Here is an 18961-nt window from a genome sequence, read left to right on the forward strand (position 1 = left end):
AAATATAATTTTAGATCAAGATATATTCTTCATCCTATTTAAAGTGAGTGAGAAAACGTTTGCTACTTCCAATAAAACTAAACAAAACCAGCCAATCATCACCTCTAGAAACAGTGAGTCATGACAAACAACTTTTGTTTGAAGGATATCAGACTTTTAACTGCTGAAGTCGTCCAATGTTTAGAAACAAGTAGATATCACAAATCAATGATCTAGAGCGTACTGATCAGTTGCTTCCAAATACAGATGTTGTATACGATTTTTATTGGGATAACTAATATCTTAAAACGCTCATCAGTCAGTCAGCTACAACGTGGGACCAGGCACATATGTGCATCGGACCAAGTTGCCATACCTCATTAGCACAAAAAGATGAACATCATATTCATAGAGGTAGTTACTTCAATAGTAGTAATGCATAAAAGATTGTGTATAAGGATATAATACAGGAAGAAAGAGTTAGTTCGTAGAAAGAAAGGTATAAAGCTATTTTAATCCCATAGTTTAAGGAAAGACAAGGAGTGTATACACCTACACCACTGTGATCGATGCTGAGCCATGTCACTCACAGTCTACAATAATTGGTTACGATAGTTACACGGAACCAACATGCCTCAGACTAGAAGTTAGAGGCCTCGAGCACTGATGCCACGTTTTGGTTTGGCAGCCGCTTACTTTCTTTCAACCATCCCCTACACTAGTCAACATTGCGCGTTGTGGGAATCGGTGTTCAGGCATGCGTAACACATGACCCAACCATCTCGGTTGATTAAGATTTACAACCACATCAATTAATTTACCATCTTTTCTTAATACACTACGCCTAACCTTACTATTACTTATTATTATTGCACAGATTTCGTTAAACATGAACCCATTAGGGCTGAGCAGACTTCAAGATAAGTGAAGTTGTCAACGCGTTCGTCTGTTTCACTCCCTATCCTTAGTTCAGGTGTTGACGCAGACAAGTCCTGAACCAACTACTTGCATTTAGAGGAGGAGAAGCGCATCCCAAACATTCTGGCATTGTTGCCCAGAGCTAACAAAAGACTCTGCATTTTATCAGCGTGTTCACCAAACAGGACTATACCATCTGTGTATTCTAAGTCGATAAGTGAACCTCCTGGCAGGAGATCGATGCTCGAAAATTCAGTCGAATAGAACGTTTTTTCCATCAGTATGTCTATGATGAAGTTGAACAAAAATAGAGATAGTGGACAGCCTTGACGGACACCACTTGAGGTCACAAAAGCAGATGACAGTTCGCCATATGCTCTGACTCAATTAGTAGTGTTCAAGTAAAAAACCTTGAGAAGATTTGTATGCTTCTGAGGTGCGCCTTCCAACGATAGACACTGCCACAGAACCTCTCGGTCTACAGAGTCAAATGTTGCTTTTAAGTCGAGAAAGACCACCATTGTCAGATGCTGAGAAGTATGTCTGTGTTCTAGAACCTGACGAATGTTGAATATGTGGTTGATGCAGCCACAACCAGGTCTGAAGTTAGCCTGATTTTCTCGTGTTTGCAGTTCACGAGTCTTGGTTAGACGGCCGATAATTATTGACGCTAGTATTTCAGATGCTATATGAGTCAAACTAATCCCTCTTTGGTTATCACATGATGATTTTGACCCCTTCTTATATATTGGGACAATCAGTGGTTATGACCAGTCAGATGAGATTATGTCCAACTCCCAGATTTTAGCTAAAATGTTGGTAAACCTAATCGCCAAAATTGGACCACCATCCTTAAAGACCTCTGAAACCAATCCATCTGGACTAGCTGCTCTTCCTCGTTTCAGATTAGCTATAGCTTTCTGAACTTTAGCTAGCGTCGGGGGACCTTCTCTAGTGTTCCATTCACACTGTTTGGGAATGGTGGGTAGTTGTAGAGTAGGTGAAGTAAAAACGCTCGTACATCTAGTCGATAATTTTTAAATAAAACTAAAGGTGTGTCAACCATTCAAATACAAATCACCACTAATAACTTTTAAGAAAAATCTAGATATTCCAATGAATAATCTTGTGTAAATTTAGTCTTTAACTCTCCTAGCATTTATAATAACACAACCCTAATTCAAAAAATCAGATGATGTACCGATTAATGATAATTTTAATGATACTATTTTAAAATGAATAACAAAATCTTCACACCATACAAACCATTTATCTTTTTGAAAGAACGGTATACCAACACTTGAAATTGTTTGTTTTTTCAGAGTTAAAATCAATTCAACCATGATTATGATTGCTTTTTAAAGCAATTAGTCCTTTTTATAAATTGCGATGGAACAATGAGAAGACGGAGTTTATCTGAAAAATGTATTTGCGCTATACATTTCGAATAATTTCATATTCTTTCTCTCCCCTTTGTTATTTTACTTGAACTTTCATTTAATTGACCTTTATTAATTTTCATATAAAAATGCCCTGACAAGTATATGTGTCACAGATTGAAATCATGGGTCAATTGAAGCTAGACCAGCATGGAAAACCTGGAAGCACTGGACGGCCATTTCGTCCTCGTATGGGACTCCTCAGTAGTGCGCATCCACGATCCGCACCCGCGAGATTCGAAGCCAGGACCTATCAGTCTCGGGCGGGCTCAGTGGTTTAGTTGGTTAAGCGCCTGGCGAAACTGATAGGTCCTGGGTTCGAAGCTCGCGGGGTGCGGGATCGTGGATGCGCACTACTGAGGAGTCCCATACTAGGACGAAATGGACGTCCAATGCTTCCGGGTTTTCCATGGTGGTCTAGCTTCAATTGACTCATGATTTCAATTTGTGAAATTTCTAAAATCTCCACAAACCCTTCTGATAAGTATATGTGTGACCAGATTGTTCAAAATGTATAGTGCAAATACATCACATTTTCCAGATGAACTCCGTCTTCTAATTGTTCTGTCGAAATTCTTTTCTTATTATTTTAGAAAACAAAGAAATAACTCGAAAATACTTTTGTTTATTAGATCTTAAAGAAGATTTGATTTTCATTTCAATCTTTTAATAATAAGAAAATTTTGTAGAAAGAAAAACCTTTTTATTTATAGAATACTATTTTAGATATTTTGATTATACGTCGGTTACAACAAGAAAAAAGTTAGAAAAGAAAGTTTAGTTAATATTAGTATGAATTTTTCTATAAAAGAAAATTACACTCAAAACACTTTCGTATGGAGAAAGAAACGATCAATATTTTGCTATTGTGTGTAATAATGATCTAATTTTTTAAAAAATATGGTAAAATGTAACTTAAATGATAAGAGTTGGTTGCTTAGTGAAGTACGTCAAGCTTCAGTTGCTTTGACACACGAAAAGTTTTGTCTATTAAAAAAATGATAAACCAGTATGAAAAAGTTATCTTTAGATCTGGAAACAGTAGAAGAAACTGATATAAGAAACGGTAACTGGAACGAATGTAAGCTCAGATTTATAAATGAACAATTTTAATTGTTGCATTCAACAATCTCCAAGAATCTCTAGCAATAATTATTATATGCTCATTAGTGACTAACTTCGTAAGGTCAAACCAAGAGTTCTAGCAAGAAGCCACGACAACTGGAGTTCAGAAATGTCAGATGTGGAGTAGTTACACACTGAAAGCAACAGAAAACGGTCGTTCAATATCATGAACCAGTTGGAACTGAACAAGTGAAGTGTCGGATGCCAGCTCAATAGTCTAGAAGTTAAGTATTGGATGAAAGACCTGGAAGTCATTGACTCAATCTCCAGGTGAGACCTAGATGTACGATATTGTGACGTTGTATATAAAAGCTAAACAGATATCGAGTGATCTCAGTTCTTAATAGATATCTAATTAAGATTAATTTGAAATGTAAACTATGAAAGACAATAATAAAATGAAAAGCTATGGAGGCTGTTTTCAGTGATATAAACATTCTCAATGGCAGTAATATAAGACTATTTGGATTCTTAATCTATTAACTTTGTTTCAGTATTTAAAGTACTGTCAGTATTTTATTCATGATTCAATCGGTTTATTCACAATTCTACAGAGATAAAATTTTATTTAATATGGCTAACTAGAAGTCTAAGACTTACAGTTAAATATTATGAAAAAATGTGGCTTATATCTGGTAGTATAAACCTATGATGCTTTTTCTATTATTTACATTTATTCCAGAAAATATCCTCATTATAAGTTTCATCCAAATATGGATTTATTATTACATTACCTTAACATCCCTCAAACCTTAGTAACTATTTGCCCAAAAGAAAGTGAATATCAAACTCTTAGAAAAAAAAACAAACAAACAGAATTCTTTAAAGAAAGAACCTCAAAATGTTAGCTAGTCATAAAACAAATTTGTTGTCTACGGTCTACTTGTTTTAATTTAACAATGAATGTATCTTAATTTTCTACATTGTTTTCGAGGAAATCAAGATTTGCACATTCACAATACTAATGAAATATAAATTAAATTTCCTGTCGAATGTATTTATCACCAAAGGATAATTCTACTTAGATTTACTAAATAACTCTGAACCATTAATTCTAAATTTATGAATGTCTTACCTATCATTCTCTCATTGAAGCTATAATGAATAGTCATTTAAGTATTTATAAAAAACCGTTTACATTTTGTGTAGAACATTCTTGACCTTAGTTTATTCTCAGTTTTGATGTTTCAGATTGACTATTATTAACTATTTTGCGTTGTGAACTTTTATTTACTAGATTTTTTGATAAATGCTTAATTTATTTATTCAATATACTCGTAGACTAAATTTGATCTAATTTGAAAAATAAACTATTAGTCTCCATGAAATGGTGTTCTATCTCGGAATTACTAAATTAAACTCAATTATATAACCTCTCAAGGTAAAAAAAACCCCAGTGAAACCACTATAAAAAATATTTGTGACAGTGAATATTGATCGAAAACTTTTCCTTCAAACAACATAAACACAGTTGAGTTGATGTTTTCTTGAGATACATCAATACGTTGTTCCTGAAATATGCTTAATAAATAAGATTCTTAAATTCAATTATTTCTCAATAATTAAAAAATCAAACACAATCTAAATTCAATGTTTCCATTGAGGGAATACCTAACTTTCAAATAATGCACGTATTAAAGAGGAAATGAAAAGTTGAAGTTAATCTGAACAATTAACTAAAACAAACCTTTGATAGAATGATTTAATTGATTACGAGATGAATTGTTTGAACGATTCAAAGCACTGTTTAACGATACACGTGAAGATTTGAAACACTGAGGGTCTTCATCAATATATGAATCATTCGTAACAGTAAGAGGTTGGTCGTTTTGAGTATGTCGAATACGTCTGACCGTACGGTTATGATTAACATAATCATTCTCACCGGGGTCATCGTGTTTATTTATATTAGAGACGGAATGAGTTTTTGAATAATTTGAAGAATTACTCAATGTCGTTATTGGTGTGGACGTTGATGTTGTTACTGTCATTAATATTGTTGAGGCTGTACTCGTATTAACGAAAGGATTATTATTTGCTTGAAAACGTTGTAATCTGCGTGTATTCCAATAAGCAGTAGTTTCATCTTTATCAAATTCTTGATTATTGGTATAATTACTGTAATTTGTAGCATCAACAGTGTCTGTTTCCTTATATTCAACATTTTCAACCATTTGTAGTTTCTGAGCTTTTTTAGACAAAACTTTAGAAACATTGGCAACAGTAGAATGGTTATGGTGTTGTTGATGACTAGAGGAATTCTGTAAACATGACGAAAAACGAAAAAAATATTAGTCGCTGATATTGTTGTAAAACATTTATTTCATCATGCAGAATGTTATTAGTTGTACTGATTAGAAAATGCGAAATTCCGTCAGTTTCTTTCCAGATCAAGCTGATATCAGCTATTCTATGATGATTGTGCTATACGTTTTGGAAGTGATCATTAACAGATAGATAATCACCAGAATCTTTTATGTTCTGTGCATAAATTTAAAAGTCACTATCTTTAACTTGATTATTTAGTTAAACAACAAATGTGTACAGGTTAGTGAGTTAGATTTTAGGTTCCATTTCTTATTGAGATTTGTGATACTACCCTAGCTGTTGACATGATGCAAAAGAGATACATTTAAACGTAAAGCTATATGCCTCGAAATCGAGCGCTTTAATCATTAAGTCGTCAGGTTATAAATTATAAGAAATCAGTAATTGTATGAAATATGATCATTAACATTCTGATACTATTCAGTTGAAAAACAGAACAGACATACACTAATGTAGCATCTACTATTGATACTATTTAGTCAATCTCAATAATAAGAGAACGAGATTAGACTGGCGATTTGCTGATACATTAATACGGTAAGTGCATACACTAAGATGATGTAGTGAATTACTAGAAACCCCCTGAGAATGTTCCTTTAAAATGTCACTTTTTTCCATTAAACTATGATATACTATTATTACTGCATTAAATAACCAATAAATTTTTATTCTTTAAAATTAAGAATATATTGGACAAAAACTAAGAATTCGAAGTAAAAATGAGAATAACTTTTACAAAATCCCTGTGTTAACCAAAACGTTTGTTTAATAAAACTATTGGTGTTTAATCATTTATCCAACAGGGATTTTTACGCAGTACACACACAAAAATACAGTCTCACACGCAGCATTTAATGTGCATTTCATAATAAATTCATGCATATTGGTAAATAATCTTAAGAATGATGATAACGTAAAACTTACTCTCCTGTATCAAATGGATTGGTACCGTTCTAAAAAAAATTACAACCTCAGTTTAGAGTTCACCACATGTGTTAAGTGGTTCATTTTAGTACTCTTCAATATTTCTAACAATATATTCTAAGTAAAAATGTATATAACTTATCCATTTACTGCATTGATTCTAATCTTACTCTTTGACCTATCCAGTATTCGAAAGACAATGTCTTAAAACCGAATGAATCCTTTCATAGTTTTTTTGTGTACAGTTCTATTCCTGTTTATTTGATTTAAGATTATTATTATTATCGTCAACCAAACTTCATTTAACCATCTTGTATACATTCTCCAATCTGAATACTAACTAAATAATGTTTTGCTGTCAAGATTATCATTCCTGATGATAATAAATATTCATTGTGGTACAAATGATGGTTTATTTTATCTGGAAAGATAACCATTATTATTCAAGTTAAGAGATACTGAAATCTCATTAAAAATATATGCAGCTACAAAGATCATATCATTTGAATTGAACATGACAGCAGATTCCGAAGTATTCTCTATGGTTATAAGTTGAATCTACTGAAATGAATTGTCAAACCAGTCATCTATATTCAACATCTGGTCAAGATGATACACTACATCAGGTTATTGAGATGTTAGAGTAGTAAGAGTAGTAAAACAACTAGCGGTTATCGAAAGAATCGGGTACTGATAGTGATTCAAGAAGGAATAATGGATCGTGAAGGCATAACACATGGGCTAGCCAATCAGAATCAAGAAAACGAGTTTTGAGTTTTTATGCTAAATCGTATTCTTGATTTACCGAACTCTAATGAGGAAAAATTGGAGACTTCTAAAAATCCATTATCATTCTCGTAAGTGTTCGCGAACATAGATGAACTATATCTAAATAAAATAATTTACATGTGGTTGCTTTTTGGGTCTATTAGCAGAACAAACTGTAGAAGACCTTGATAAAATAATTATGTAAAATTTGGCTACTTTTGTAATATTATTGTTTACTTTTCATAAAACATTGATTCATAAAATCTGATTACTGACTGGTTATTAGTTGGATATAGCTGGTCTCATTACTATGCTCTCAATGAATAAATTTGTGGAATAAGTCGTATAAGATACTTTTGAAATTGAGGTTCAAAATGAATAAAAAGTGTTAGTATTTCTGCGCTACTACAAGCGATTCCAGACCATACTTCACTTAAATAACTGGCAAATCATCAATTGATTTTTTGACAATGAACAGATACAGGTGTTGTTTCCTTTATTTACAGAGAACGCAAACTGATTCATCTGGTACAAATAACACAAGTAAACGATTGCATTTAGTTGAAAACGGATGGGAAATATAGGATAAAAATTTAGTTGAATCAGTTGGTTCCAAAGTTATTTTTCAAATCGGTGTTTATGGAAATTCATTTGGTTTAGGAATAGCTTTATCGAAACTAGATATAAGTAACTCAGTCTTTCAAAAACTAAGGGACTTTTAAGTGTTGAAGAGTCCTAAAGTACAGTATGTTGATTTCCTTAATGTTGGCTTATCTCAGCAGTATGAATAAAATGTAAAGCTTTCATCGCCATTTTGGGCAAAAGTATCAGGTCTTACTTCGAAAATTAGCGATTTTTTATACGATTATTCCACAAGTGTTAAACTAGTCCGTCTCATAACGGGATAATTGTAATAATCAATAATATTAATTGTTATTATAAACTTCGACACATACGTAACAAGTTTCAAAACAGACTCTCACATCTTTAGTAAAAACTGTGTCTGATAGTGTTTTATAATGTAACAGATTGCCATTACCAAGTGAAATACAAAACTGTAAATATAATGGCAAGATTCTTTTGTCAATCAGTAAATCTATTTGTAGGATGAAAATGAAATGATATTTATCAGTTTAAAAACTCCATTTTTATAAATTTAAGGCATAAATGAGTAGAAACAAGTTGTGAGGCGATATTTTTCTTTTTCACTTGACAAGTTTTCTTTGGTTATAGTTTGAATGTTAACACTACAGGAGAAACAGTTTCAAGAAGTGGATATAAAAACAATGACGTTTTGTTATAAATAAATAATATATTTGTAATATCCCAATGAGTAGAAAAATTAGATTTTCTGACGTTTCGTGACTTAGTGCAAGTCACTTCTTCAGAGAATAAATAATCGAATTAAGATTAATCAAAGTTTAAATAGTACAACGGAACAATAAGAATAATATTATGTGATCAATCAAAAACAGGTCTGAACAAGTTAATGTCATGTCATTTCGGTCAAGGTGATTCATAAGAGATATATATGTAAATTTGTGTGTATGTATGTGTGTACTGTTTAAGGATGAATAATTGGGTGATATTTATGGTGAGAAAGGATAGTTTATTTTGATGGAGTTTTGTTCTCTGAGCTGGATGGTTTGGTCGTGGAGCTTTCATCGTTCTTCTGAACGACATCATCAGCACAAACTTCAGATAGAAGTCCACCATCTCAAAGGATAGTTTAATTTGTAAGATGATAGTGTGAATTGTAAATAAAATCAGACTGAATGGCTAGGATAGATAGTCCAAGTAGGATGTATGGTAGGGTCTTCTTTTCTATTGAGAGAAGTAGGATTGGGCATTATATGGAACGCTTCAGCTGCTCTCCTTTCTTTGTAGTTGGAAAAGCCTTTTTGCAATATTTTGATATTTTTGAAATCAATTTGATGGTTGTTGAAAATGGCATGAACTGCTATTGCCGATTTAATTTGAAGTTTATCTAATTCTACGGGATTGTTAGGAGGTTTCTTTGTGTACCTAATATGTCCTTTGGCTCTAGTCAAGATTTCTCGAGATGACTCTCCAATATAGAAGGCATCACAATCGATACAACCTAATTTGTAGACGCAGTTCTGTGTGGACATGAAAGGGATTTTTTCTTTTAAGAGAACTAAAGTATTTCGAAGTGTGTTGGTTGTTTTGTAATATACTTTAATTCTGTGTTGTTTTAAGATTCTTTGGAGTTCTTCTGTTGTACCGTGATGGTATGGTAGAACTACAGTACCAATCCATGATATTTCATTCGAATCACTATTATAACGTACTAAACTGTCTTGTTTTAATATACTGCTAATAATCTTCATAGGAAAATTATTAAATTGTAAGATATTAATTACATTTTTTTGGTCTTTTTGTTTGTCTTCTTCTAATGTGATGATCTTGTTAGTTCTTCTAAAAAAGATTTAAGGCTAGCGAGATCTTAGCACTGAAAGGATGTGCTAAATGGAAGTCAATATAGCGATTAGAGTGTGTAGGCTTTCGGTAGATGGATAGATTTAGAACTCCATTTAGATTTATTTTCACTAAGCAATCCAAGAATGGTAGCTCACCATGTTCATTTTCATTTGTGAATTTGATGTGAGATGAAAGTGTATTTATCCGTTTTGAAAAAGATCTTAGATGAGTCTTTTTTATCACAACAAATGTATCATCTACATACCTAAGCCAAATTCGTGGCATAATGTCGTGGGCGAAGATATTTGATTCTATGTGTGCCATAAAAAGGTTGGCTACAATTGGGGACACGAGGGATCCCATTGCTACACCGTTAGTTTGTTTGTATAACATCCCGTTAAAAGGGAATAGAGTCGAATTTAGGCAGTTTTAAGGATCTCATGATTAGACTGATGTTCAACGGACATCTTTCAGAAAGAGTATTGTCGTTCTCTAGTAAACCACTAATGAATTCTAAGCATTTATCAATGGGAATACTGGTGTATGAAGAAACGACATCAAAGCTTACCATGACCTTATTCTTCTCGATAACTGATTGCGATGATTTTGCTTTAAAGTCATATGTATCTTTAATCATATTATGTAAGTTAAGCTGTAGTGGTTTTAATATGTTGCTTAGATATTTCGATAACGCATATGTTGGTGTGTTGGTAAAGTCTACTATCGGTCTTAGAGGGATATCTGGTTTATGTATTCTCAGTAAACCATAAAACCGTGAAACACTACATGATTTAGGATGCAGAGCAAACCAAAACGAGATACCAATGACTGGTTTTAGCTCTTTCAACAGTTGACTTGTTTCTGACTTGACTTTATTTTTAATTGTTAGAAAATTCTTCGGATTGATCTTTTCATATGATCTTGTTAAGAGATGTTCAAGAGCTTTATTAATCTTAACTAAACAAAAACACATTACACGAAACATTTCAAAAGAAGAATTGAAGGCTATGCATTTGCTTCAAAAAGACAAAACGATTGTCATCACGAAAGCCGACAAAGGCAACACAACAGTATTCATGAATAAAACAGATTACATTAATAAAGCTCTTGAACATCTCTCAATAGGACCATATGATGTTTATTAATGAAAAAGGCGATCATTAATGATATTAAAAGGGAACAGAAGCTGTAACAAACGAAGGAAACATTTTGTCACTGTGACCAAATTTTGAATTCCCAAAAAGAACAAAGTTATAACTTTCATTTAGGCCTATGAATCATGTTTATTATCACAAACCTTAACACTTGAACACTCAGTAAAACAAATCACTTAATAAGAAGCTGGCTGACGTTGGTTTTTTAAAGTTAATTATCAATGAACTACTTAATTTCATTTAAGCATGTTTAAAGGCAAAAGTTATATTTATATTTCAGTCGAATAATTTATTTGTGAAGTTTTTACTGTCGTGACGTCACCCAACAATAAATTTACTCATCATTTTACAATGCTAATAACAACGGAGCGGATGGTGGCTAGTAGTGGAATACAGCATGCGCGTTTCGTCCTGTTTGGGACTCATCAGCTGGATGCACCTGTATCCCAGAGTTGGTGTTCATTCCAGGACTTGAAAGAAGTACCGTTTGCTTAAATGCCATCGCGCTGTCAACTTAGATACTGAGTCCAGAAAGCCACTGGCTTATGATATGGAGTGAAATTTATTTCATTTGTACTGGCTGTTTGAATCTTGATGTTTAGGATTGCAATTGATAAGTCTCTGCTTGTCACTGCCCATCATGGCTTATAATGCTTGTAACTTAAAGCAATATCGAGGTAATCCGCACAGGATGCACATACCTCAATGAGAGACTGATCAGTTGCAGTCCTAAACATCAGTGGGAAGATTCAAACAGTCAATACAAAAAAAATAATTAACAAGAAAACACTTCTATTTAATTAATCGAAGATAGGTGAATTTTATCAAGAGAAAAACAAAACAAACAATCACCAATTGAATAATTATCTTTTATCTAATAAATGTATATCATCAATGACTTTAAAAACAATAATTGTGACTGACTTAAGAATGAATTAAATTGAATCTTTTTTAAAAATATGATCATCGTATAATGGTCATCTATTATATCAAATAATTTTATTATATCAAGTATGATGAACAGTACTACTGTAGTGAACAAAAACTGAGGCGGGGAAAACCAATTTATTGTTTCATGAAAACCAAACACATTAAATACAGTATTTGCACATCTTTCTTTAGTTACCCTTCAAACACTTCATGATTCTACCAATTCTGTTGTTACTACAGTTGCTCTCTGTTTCCCCTCCCAATCTCTTAGATTCGATATTCTGCTGACAGACATTCCACCTACGACTGCTGCTACACACTGCTTATATCTGTCAGAGTATGTAGCGGACACTACACTATTAACAAACATAGACCATATTTTAGATCATCAAAAGACTTACCGTTTCTTGGTGTTGGTTTTGAAGAGGAACAGATGACTGTTGGTTGTGTTGGCGTCGTTGACTGACTCGTGTAGCTCCTCCAGTAACACTATTTACTGGGCTAGTTATTTTAAATGATTTAGGTCGAAGAGGTTTGTCTAAATGATTTGATGTTATATTAGTTGGGTTCCTTTGAGATGATGTCTGAAAACAAGAAGAAAAGAAACAAACTTAAGAAAAGATTACGAAAAAAGTCAAACAGATTCTTGTAAAATAGAAACACCTTTGTTCCTTCTCAGACAAAACGTACATCTTGGGTTGAATAGTACGTACGTGAAAATAATTATAGGAAATACATAGATATATGTTGTTTTATAATCTTCAGTTTTGTTCTTGATCAATCATTAGTTATTAAAATAACTTCTACTACCCATAATAAACATTTAGTGTAAAAAATAGTGTTAATTTCCTAATATATATGTACACAATCATTTGGATAGTAATTGTATTTCCTGTTTAGTTGGTACCTTGAACTAGTCACCAAATCGGGAAGCTTCAGTTATTCCATCTAACAGATAATTTAGACCGATATATGAATTTAAGGACGGCTATCAAATCTTATTCAAAATAAATTGAATGTAGTTGGAATCGTAACAGAAAATAACCGGGAAATTCGTTGTTTGTGTGTGTAAAACATTTAAACTATGAAAAATTACCCTAGATACAATAAACTGACTTAATTTGTACAGGTATGTGGATTAGAAATTTTACGTTTTCAACTACAAAACGTTAAGATCTCTAAGCTGTTTCACACGAAGTTAATGTTGCTCACTTTACCAATATAGGTTTCGTATACTCGGTTTTGAGCCACATGTTTTCATCTTGAGGGTTGATGATACAATGCAGCTATTTGAATGAAAGTAGGTTGAGCAGGGTTCGAATATATGGCTTATTAGTTGAAAGCTCAGCTACGGCTCAACATGTTAAACAATTTAAGTTGATTTCATTTGATATGAGTAACTCAAAAACGCTTTGTACGCAATACAGTAGAACGCAGTCTGGTCTAATCGAATAAATTTTGGTTTCTTAGTTCTGCGTTCAAACAGAATATTTTAGGTTTTCCGACATCTTTAAGGAATTTAATATCTATTCACAAAAAGTACATTAATCTCTTGAATTGAACTACACCAGACTTATGAAAATCCTTATGTTTACAGCTTCGATACATTTAATACCATTTTTATTTCGATAACAGTATACCATAGAGGTCAGAAATATGCGAAGACATTTCAGTTCTGGATCCAGTATATCCAATTAATATTTAAACTTATCGTGTATGATAAGCGCTCAGTACCAACATATGTTTATTTTTAATGATACTACAATGGACATTGGAAATTTATATTACATATTCTTTCTATGTACTGAGCTAAGTAAATTTAATAAAATTATTTTGCTTGTAAATTCGTATAAACCAGATTTATAAAAGAAACATTAGTAAATTAGAATTTGTTTTAACAATAACACATATTTGGCGCTTTATAAATTCAAATTTCTGTCGTTCTCTACACATTTCTACAGTAAACAGTTATATAATTAATTGATTGAAGTGTTAAAATTCATCAAATGCTTTCTTAATGCAACGATTGTCTAGATGTTCATTTTTGTGAATCGCATTTTAATATGAATCTCAAGGAACCTCATTAATTTTCTTCATTCATTGGGGAAAATATCAGTATTGTGAATCTATACATGGTCTATATATGTACTTTCGACAGTCAGATAATTTATCCAATACATACATGTGTATAAATAAATCAACAAATACTTCAAAACTAAAAATAACAAGGCTCGTAGATAACTACAATATTTAAATTAGGTAAATATTTAAGAAATCGAATTATCAGTTATCAAAAAATAGCACGGATGTTTATTTGAACAATAGTTCTTAAAAGGAGAAAGGGAAAATAGTTAATGAATGACAAATATTGGATCATGATCGTAATAAAATGGGGAATTGTAGCTGAGGTAGATGAATTTGGTGGAGTTTTGTTCTCTGTGAGTCATATGTGGAGAAATTCGATCACTTCACTACTACCTGAAAATGGTGCCGATGATGTCGTTCAGAAGAATGATGAAAGATCCACGACCAAAACATTCATCTCAGAGGACAAAACTCCACCTAAATGATCTTGTTAGGACCGACACTGAAATCTTGAAGAATAATCGACTTATGTATATATATATGAACACTAACTAAACGTTTTTGTATCAAAATAATCAATATTAGTTAGTAATAATTACCTCATTACAACTCTGTTTCGAATGACTAGATAAACGAATGACATTAGTAGAGTTTTCCATATCTGTTGTTAACTTCTTTGCTTTACCACTAGTATTAATTGATGTGTGCGATGATAGAACGTTATTTGATTCACGGTTTTGATTAGTACTGCTACGATAGCTTGAACGTGTTATTTTACTGTCACTTAATATTCCACTACTTGCAGAGCCAGTAATTCTTGCCCCAGGAGGGATTTGAGCATAAGATTTTGATTGATTTCCAGTTGTATTAATTGAATCTATAGGATTTCCAGACAATAAACTGGTTGAACTATCTGGTTTAGATGAAGGTGATGCAATTTGAATTGAATTGACTTGAGGTAGAGGATTACTTCGTCTACTATGTGTTCTGGATAGAAAAAAGTTTAGATGACTGACGTAGATTTTAAGCAAAATTTTGAATAACTAAAGTTAATAAAAAAGTATTCAGTGACAGCCAGAAGTAACGTGAAAGGAAAATTATTTGAAAAGCCCCAAATCAATAACTTATGTTGAAAATCACGATATATCATAAGACAATAGTTATGTTTCGTCATAATATATTTATCATTTATTTATTTTAACACAGATATTAGTACAACGAGGCACCAAATACATATGCGCCACACAAATCTCATTCGATATGTGTGAGGGCTGTGATACTGCCCGGGTGCCCAAACCGAAGCAGAATGGAAATTAAGGGAAACAACGTGTCACCGATAAATCAGTACATAACACTGTCGATTTTCGTTTACATACATAAGGAATATATTAGAAGATAGAAGATTTTTCTGCAATTTTTTCATTTATTTGTATTTCTACTCAAAATGTAGGACAAATATTTAAGTTAGGGGTTCAGTGAATAGCTTTCATGATCAGATAAATTTCAAGTCATTTATTTGGAATGATAAAAAGGGATTCTTTCAAATGTGAACTGCACTACAAATACTGTTAACAGAAATTTTATAAAGAGATAATTAAGCGAATTAGATAAAATGATCAGTGAATTATATCATTTAGATTAAACATTGAAAGAGATTGTTCACTAGCGATATTTGAACTTCAGTAAACTAAGGGAAATAATGATATACTTGACTCATTTATTTGCTAGTGAACACATTATCAAAGGATTTAAAACAAACCTGTCTGTACAATCGTATATTTGTATCAGAATAGGGGATTATGGAGATTGAGGCAATTTTAATAGTTGAATTTTTGAGCCGTTTCGTCCTAGTATGGGACTCCTCTTTCTTTTACATATTTTTGCACCTCTGTTACCTTTGATTATTGTAACAAAAATATTCTAACCATCTTACTGCATTCACATCATAATTCGTTACTAACTTGTTAAATCTATTGTTCTTGTTTAAATTACGGAATCTAGTATTATAATCTTTCGATTGCATTATCATGGCTATTCCTTGTTTATATATCCTCACGGAACTAGTACTTTAACATTTAAAAAAGCTTGGTTGTCCATTTTTATTGTTGCATATTGTGCATTTCTGTCGTTTTAGTTACGGTAAACTTTTTTTTCAGATCAGTCTAATTAAAAGCTTAACCAAATCCAAACAGTTACATAATACAATAGGACAAACAGTTTAAAATGGGTACAGAGATGAGGGGATATATAGATTATTCATGAATTGTCATTTAATGAGTGTATATTAGGTAATATGTACTAAATTCTATTCCAATTATCATCTATAGAAGAATACAGTATGCTATTAGCAGGATAAAATCGATAATGGAATATATGTATGACAACTGTACATTAGTATTTTGAAGTGTGCATTTATAAAATATCAGTAATATGTAAAAAATAGCCTGTGGAGAATGGAAAATGATTTATTATGATATAAATTGACATCAATCAATTGAATAATATCTACTTGAAGCGATTTGGTAAACATCAATAATTTGTTTTCAATGTTGGTCTAACACTGATCCAATCGTGGTATCAATTTAGACTCAACAATCTCCACAACCCTAAACCAATAATTTGTGAATTTGAAGTGACATATTGAACATTGAAAAAATTATTTGAGATGGTAAGTCAACATTTACAACACTGAAATGTGTTGAGTAGCGAATGAGTATGAAGTTTTAAGAAACCCTATTAAATATCTTATTACATTATTTACAATTGAAAAATAAGGCTGTTCATTCATGAAAACGATTATAGGCCTGTGTACAGCTTTATTGAATAGACATACTGAACTTCACAGGTGACAAGAATTGACAACAACTACAACATAGGAATTTTCATCACAAATTTTATGAATGTAGATGAACTGAAAACGGAGTGTTCATTTTGATCCAAGTTTATGAATTTACAGAAGTGAATATCTCTAAGCCTTTACTAATTTTAAATATTTCGACAACTAAGGACTTAGTCATATATTACAGTTGGAGAACAAGATGATATTGAAATGAATAAATCAGTTAATCACCATGAATCTAAGTAAGTTTTGAATTAATTCAATTTAAATGTCCAATGACATGCAGTATAATCGGTAAAATTAAACAATTATTTATCCGAGGACAGATTACTTACACACTACCATTATGTATTAGTCTAGTCAATAGGCCCACAAAATGAACTTAATGAAAATGGCTACGTATAACTATTTTGGCGTAGACATATTCATTAATTTCTTACGCTTATGTTTCAATAATAGACAACAATATTGTCGATAGGGAAGGCTGACCTTTGTTAAGCAACTAATGAGAACCAGAAAACATTGGATAGCAGTTTCGTCCTGGTATGAGACTTCTTAGGAGTGGGAATTCACGATCCTATCAGGGATGGAACGTGGGACCTCTAGGCTCCATGCAAGGGTTTAACCGTTAGACCAATGTTTTTGGACGCAATGGTTTGCATGTCTAGCTCCAATGGATCCGCAATATTGCATAACCATCTTTCAATTGCAGTGATAAGTAACCATCTCATACTCGACAAAGTTGGATAACATAGGTCGCAGCTTCCCACTATGACTCCAGGAACTACTACTTAGAAGTTAAACAACAGTGAGCATATAGCAATTATTAACATATAAGGGATTTGAGTAGATTATTCAACTTCTTGGGAATAATATGAATATTAGTTATTATAAACTATTTTAAGATTCCAGTAAATAAACATATATCTCGATCTCGACCGTTGTCGTTATCTCTAAAGTATATAACGTGACATTTCTAAAAGTAGAGCACAGGAAAAACTCATACACTAAATAAAATCTCACCTTGAAAAACTACGATCAAAGGCCCTGGAGCTACGCCTTAATTCCATTAGTGTAGATAAAGTACGACCGACTCCACCAACTGGACCATTAGGAGTGGCAGTTGAAAGACTACTTCGTCTAGTGATTGAAAAATAACGCTGGAAACCGCTAGCAATTCTTGACATAGCTGCGTAAAGCGCTGTTGCTGATATAGTTGATGCTTGTTGATTTAAACCAGTAGTAAATTTACGTTGTGTTGTCGAATTTGGTTCACGAACACGAAAAAATGCATGACAACTAACTGCATATTGCCAAAATAATTTAGTACTTACAGCTGATGGAAAACGATAATGTTGTTTCAATTCACTTCCAAAATTTATGATTGGAGTAGTTAATCCACTAATAGAAGTAACATGACCATTCATTGATTTCTGAAAATGAAATCATAAAATTGCATATAAAGTTTATTATTATTTCTGAATGATGATTCCTTACGAATGTCATTAATAAAGTTAAACGAGAAGGCATAGTTTAGTATAAAGAGTTTTTTTATGGAGGAAAATAATAAGAACATCTGAGGAGGTCCTACTCTATAGAAGTATGTGACCTTTCTACGAAAAAGTCTATTGGTACATAAATTATTAAATATAAATAACAAGTTACTTATCATAAATTTAAAATAAGAAAACTTATTTAGTTATTTGTAGTTAAAAAAATGGGTTTAGATAGTTATGTCAATGTAAAATAACTTAATTTTTCTAACGAATTGAATTACGTAGAATTATGCGTTTTCAGTTTAGTTTATTCATTCATTATTTGTAAAGTTTGTATATCTTATGTCTAATTCTTCTGCTTACAGTGAATTATAATTCAACCTACCGTAGTAGATAGTTTCTAATGAAGTCATTATATGACTCTGTAAATGAATATTGAGTAACTTTAAGGTCTGTGAAATGGTGATACAGGAAGTATAATCTACAATGAAGTGAAAAACTAATTCAATTTATAAATATAATAGCACAATTATC

The 18961-nt window shown here is 32.1% G+C and overlaps 1 protein-coding gene across 1 annotated transcript in view; it reads right to left on the minus strand.

The window, feature by feature from the left end:
- MS3_00005124 (uncharacterized protein) overlaps window positions 1-18961 on the minus strand; it is a 114540-nt gene that overhangs the window by 50590 nt on the left and 44989 nt on the right. Inside the window, exons 10-13 of the mRNA XM_051213157.1 lie at window positions 17955-18364; window positions 14692-15079; window positions 12409-12591; window positions 5149-5722 (exon numbers count right to left, since the gene is read on the minus strand). Coding sequence (XP_051069103.1) covers window positions 5149-5722; window positions 12409-12591; window positions 14692-15079; window positions 17955-18364 — 1555 coding nt within the window. The remainder of the gene's footprint in view (window positions 1-5148; window positions 5723-12408; window positions 12592-14691; window positions 15080-17954; window positions 18365-18961) is intronic.

This window comes from Schistosoma haematobium, chromosome 3, assembly GCF_000699445.3.
Source record: "Schistosoma haematobium chromosome 3, whole genome shotgun sequence".
Classification (NCBI taxonomy): Eukaryota; Metazoa; Platyhelminthes; class Trematoda; order Strigeidida; family Schistosomatidae; genus Schistosoma; species Schistosoma haematobium.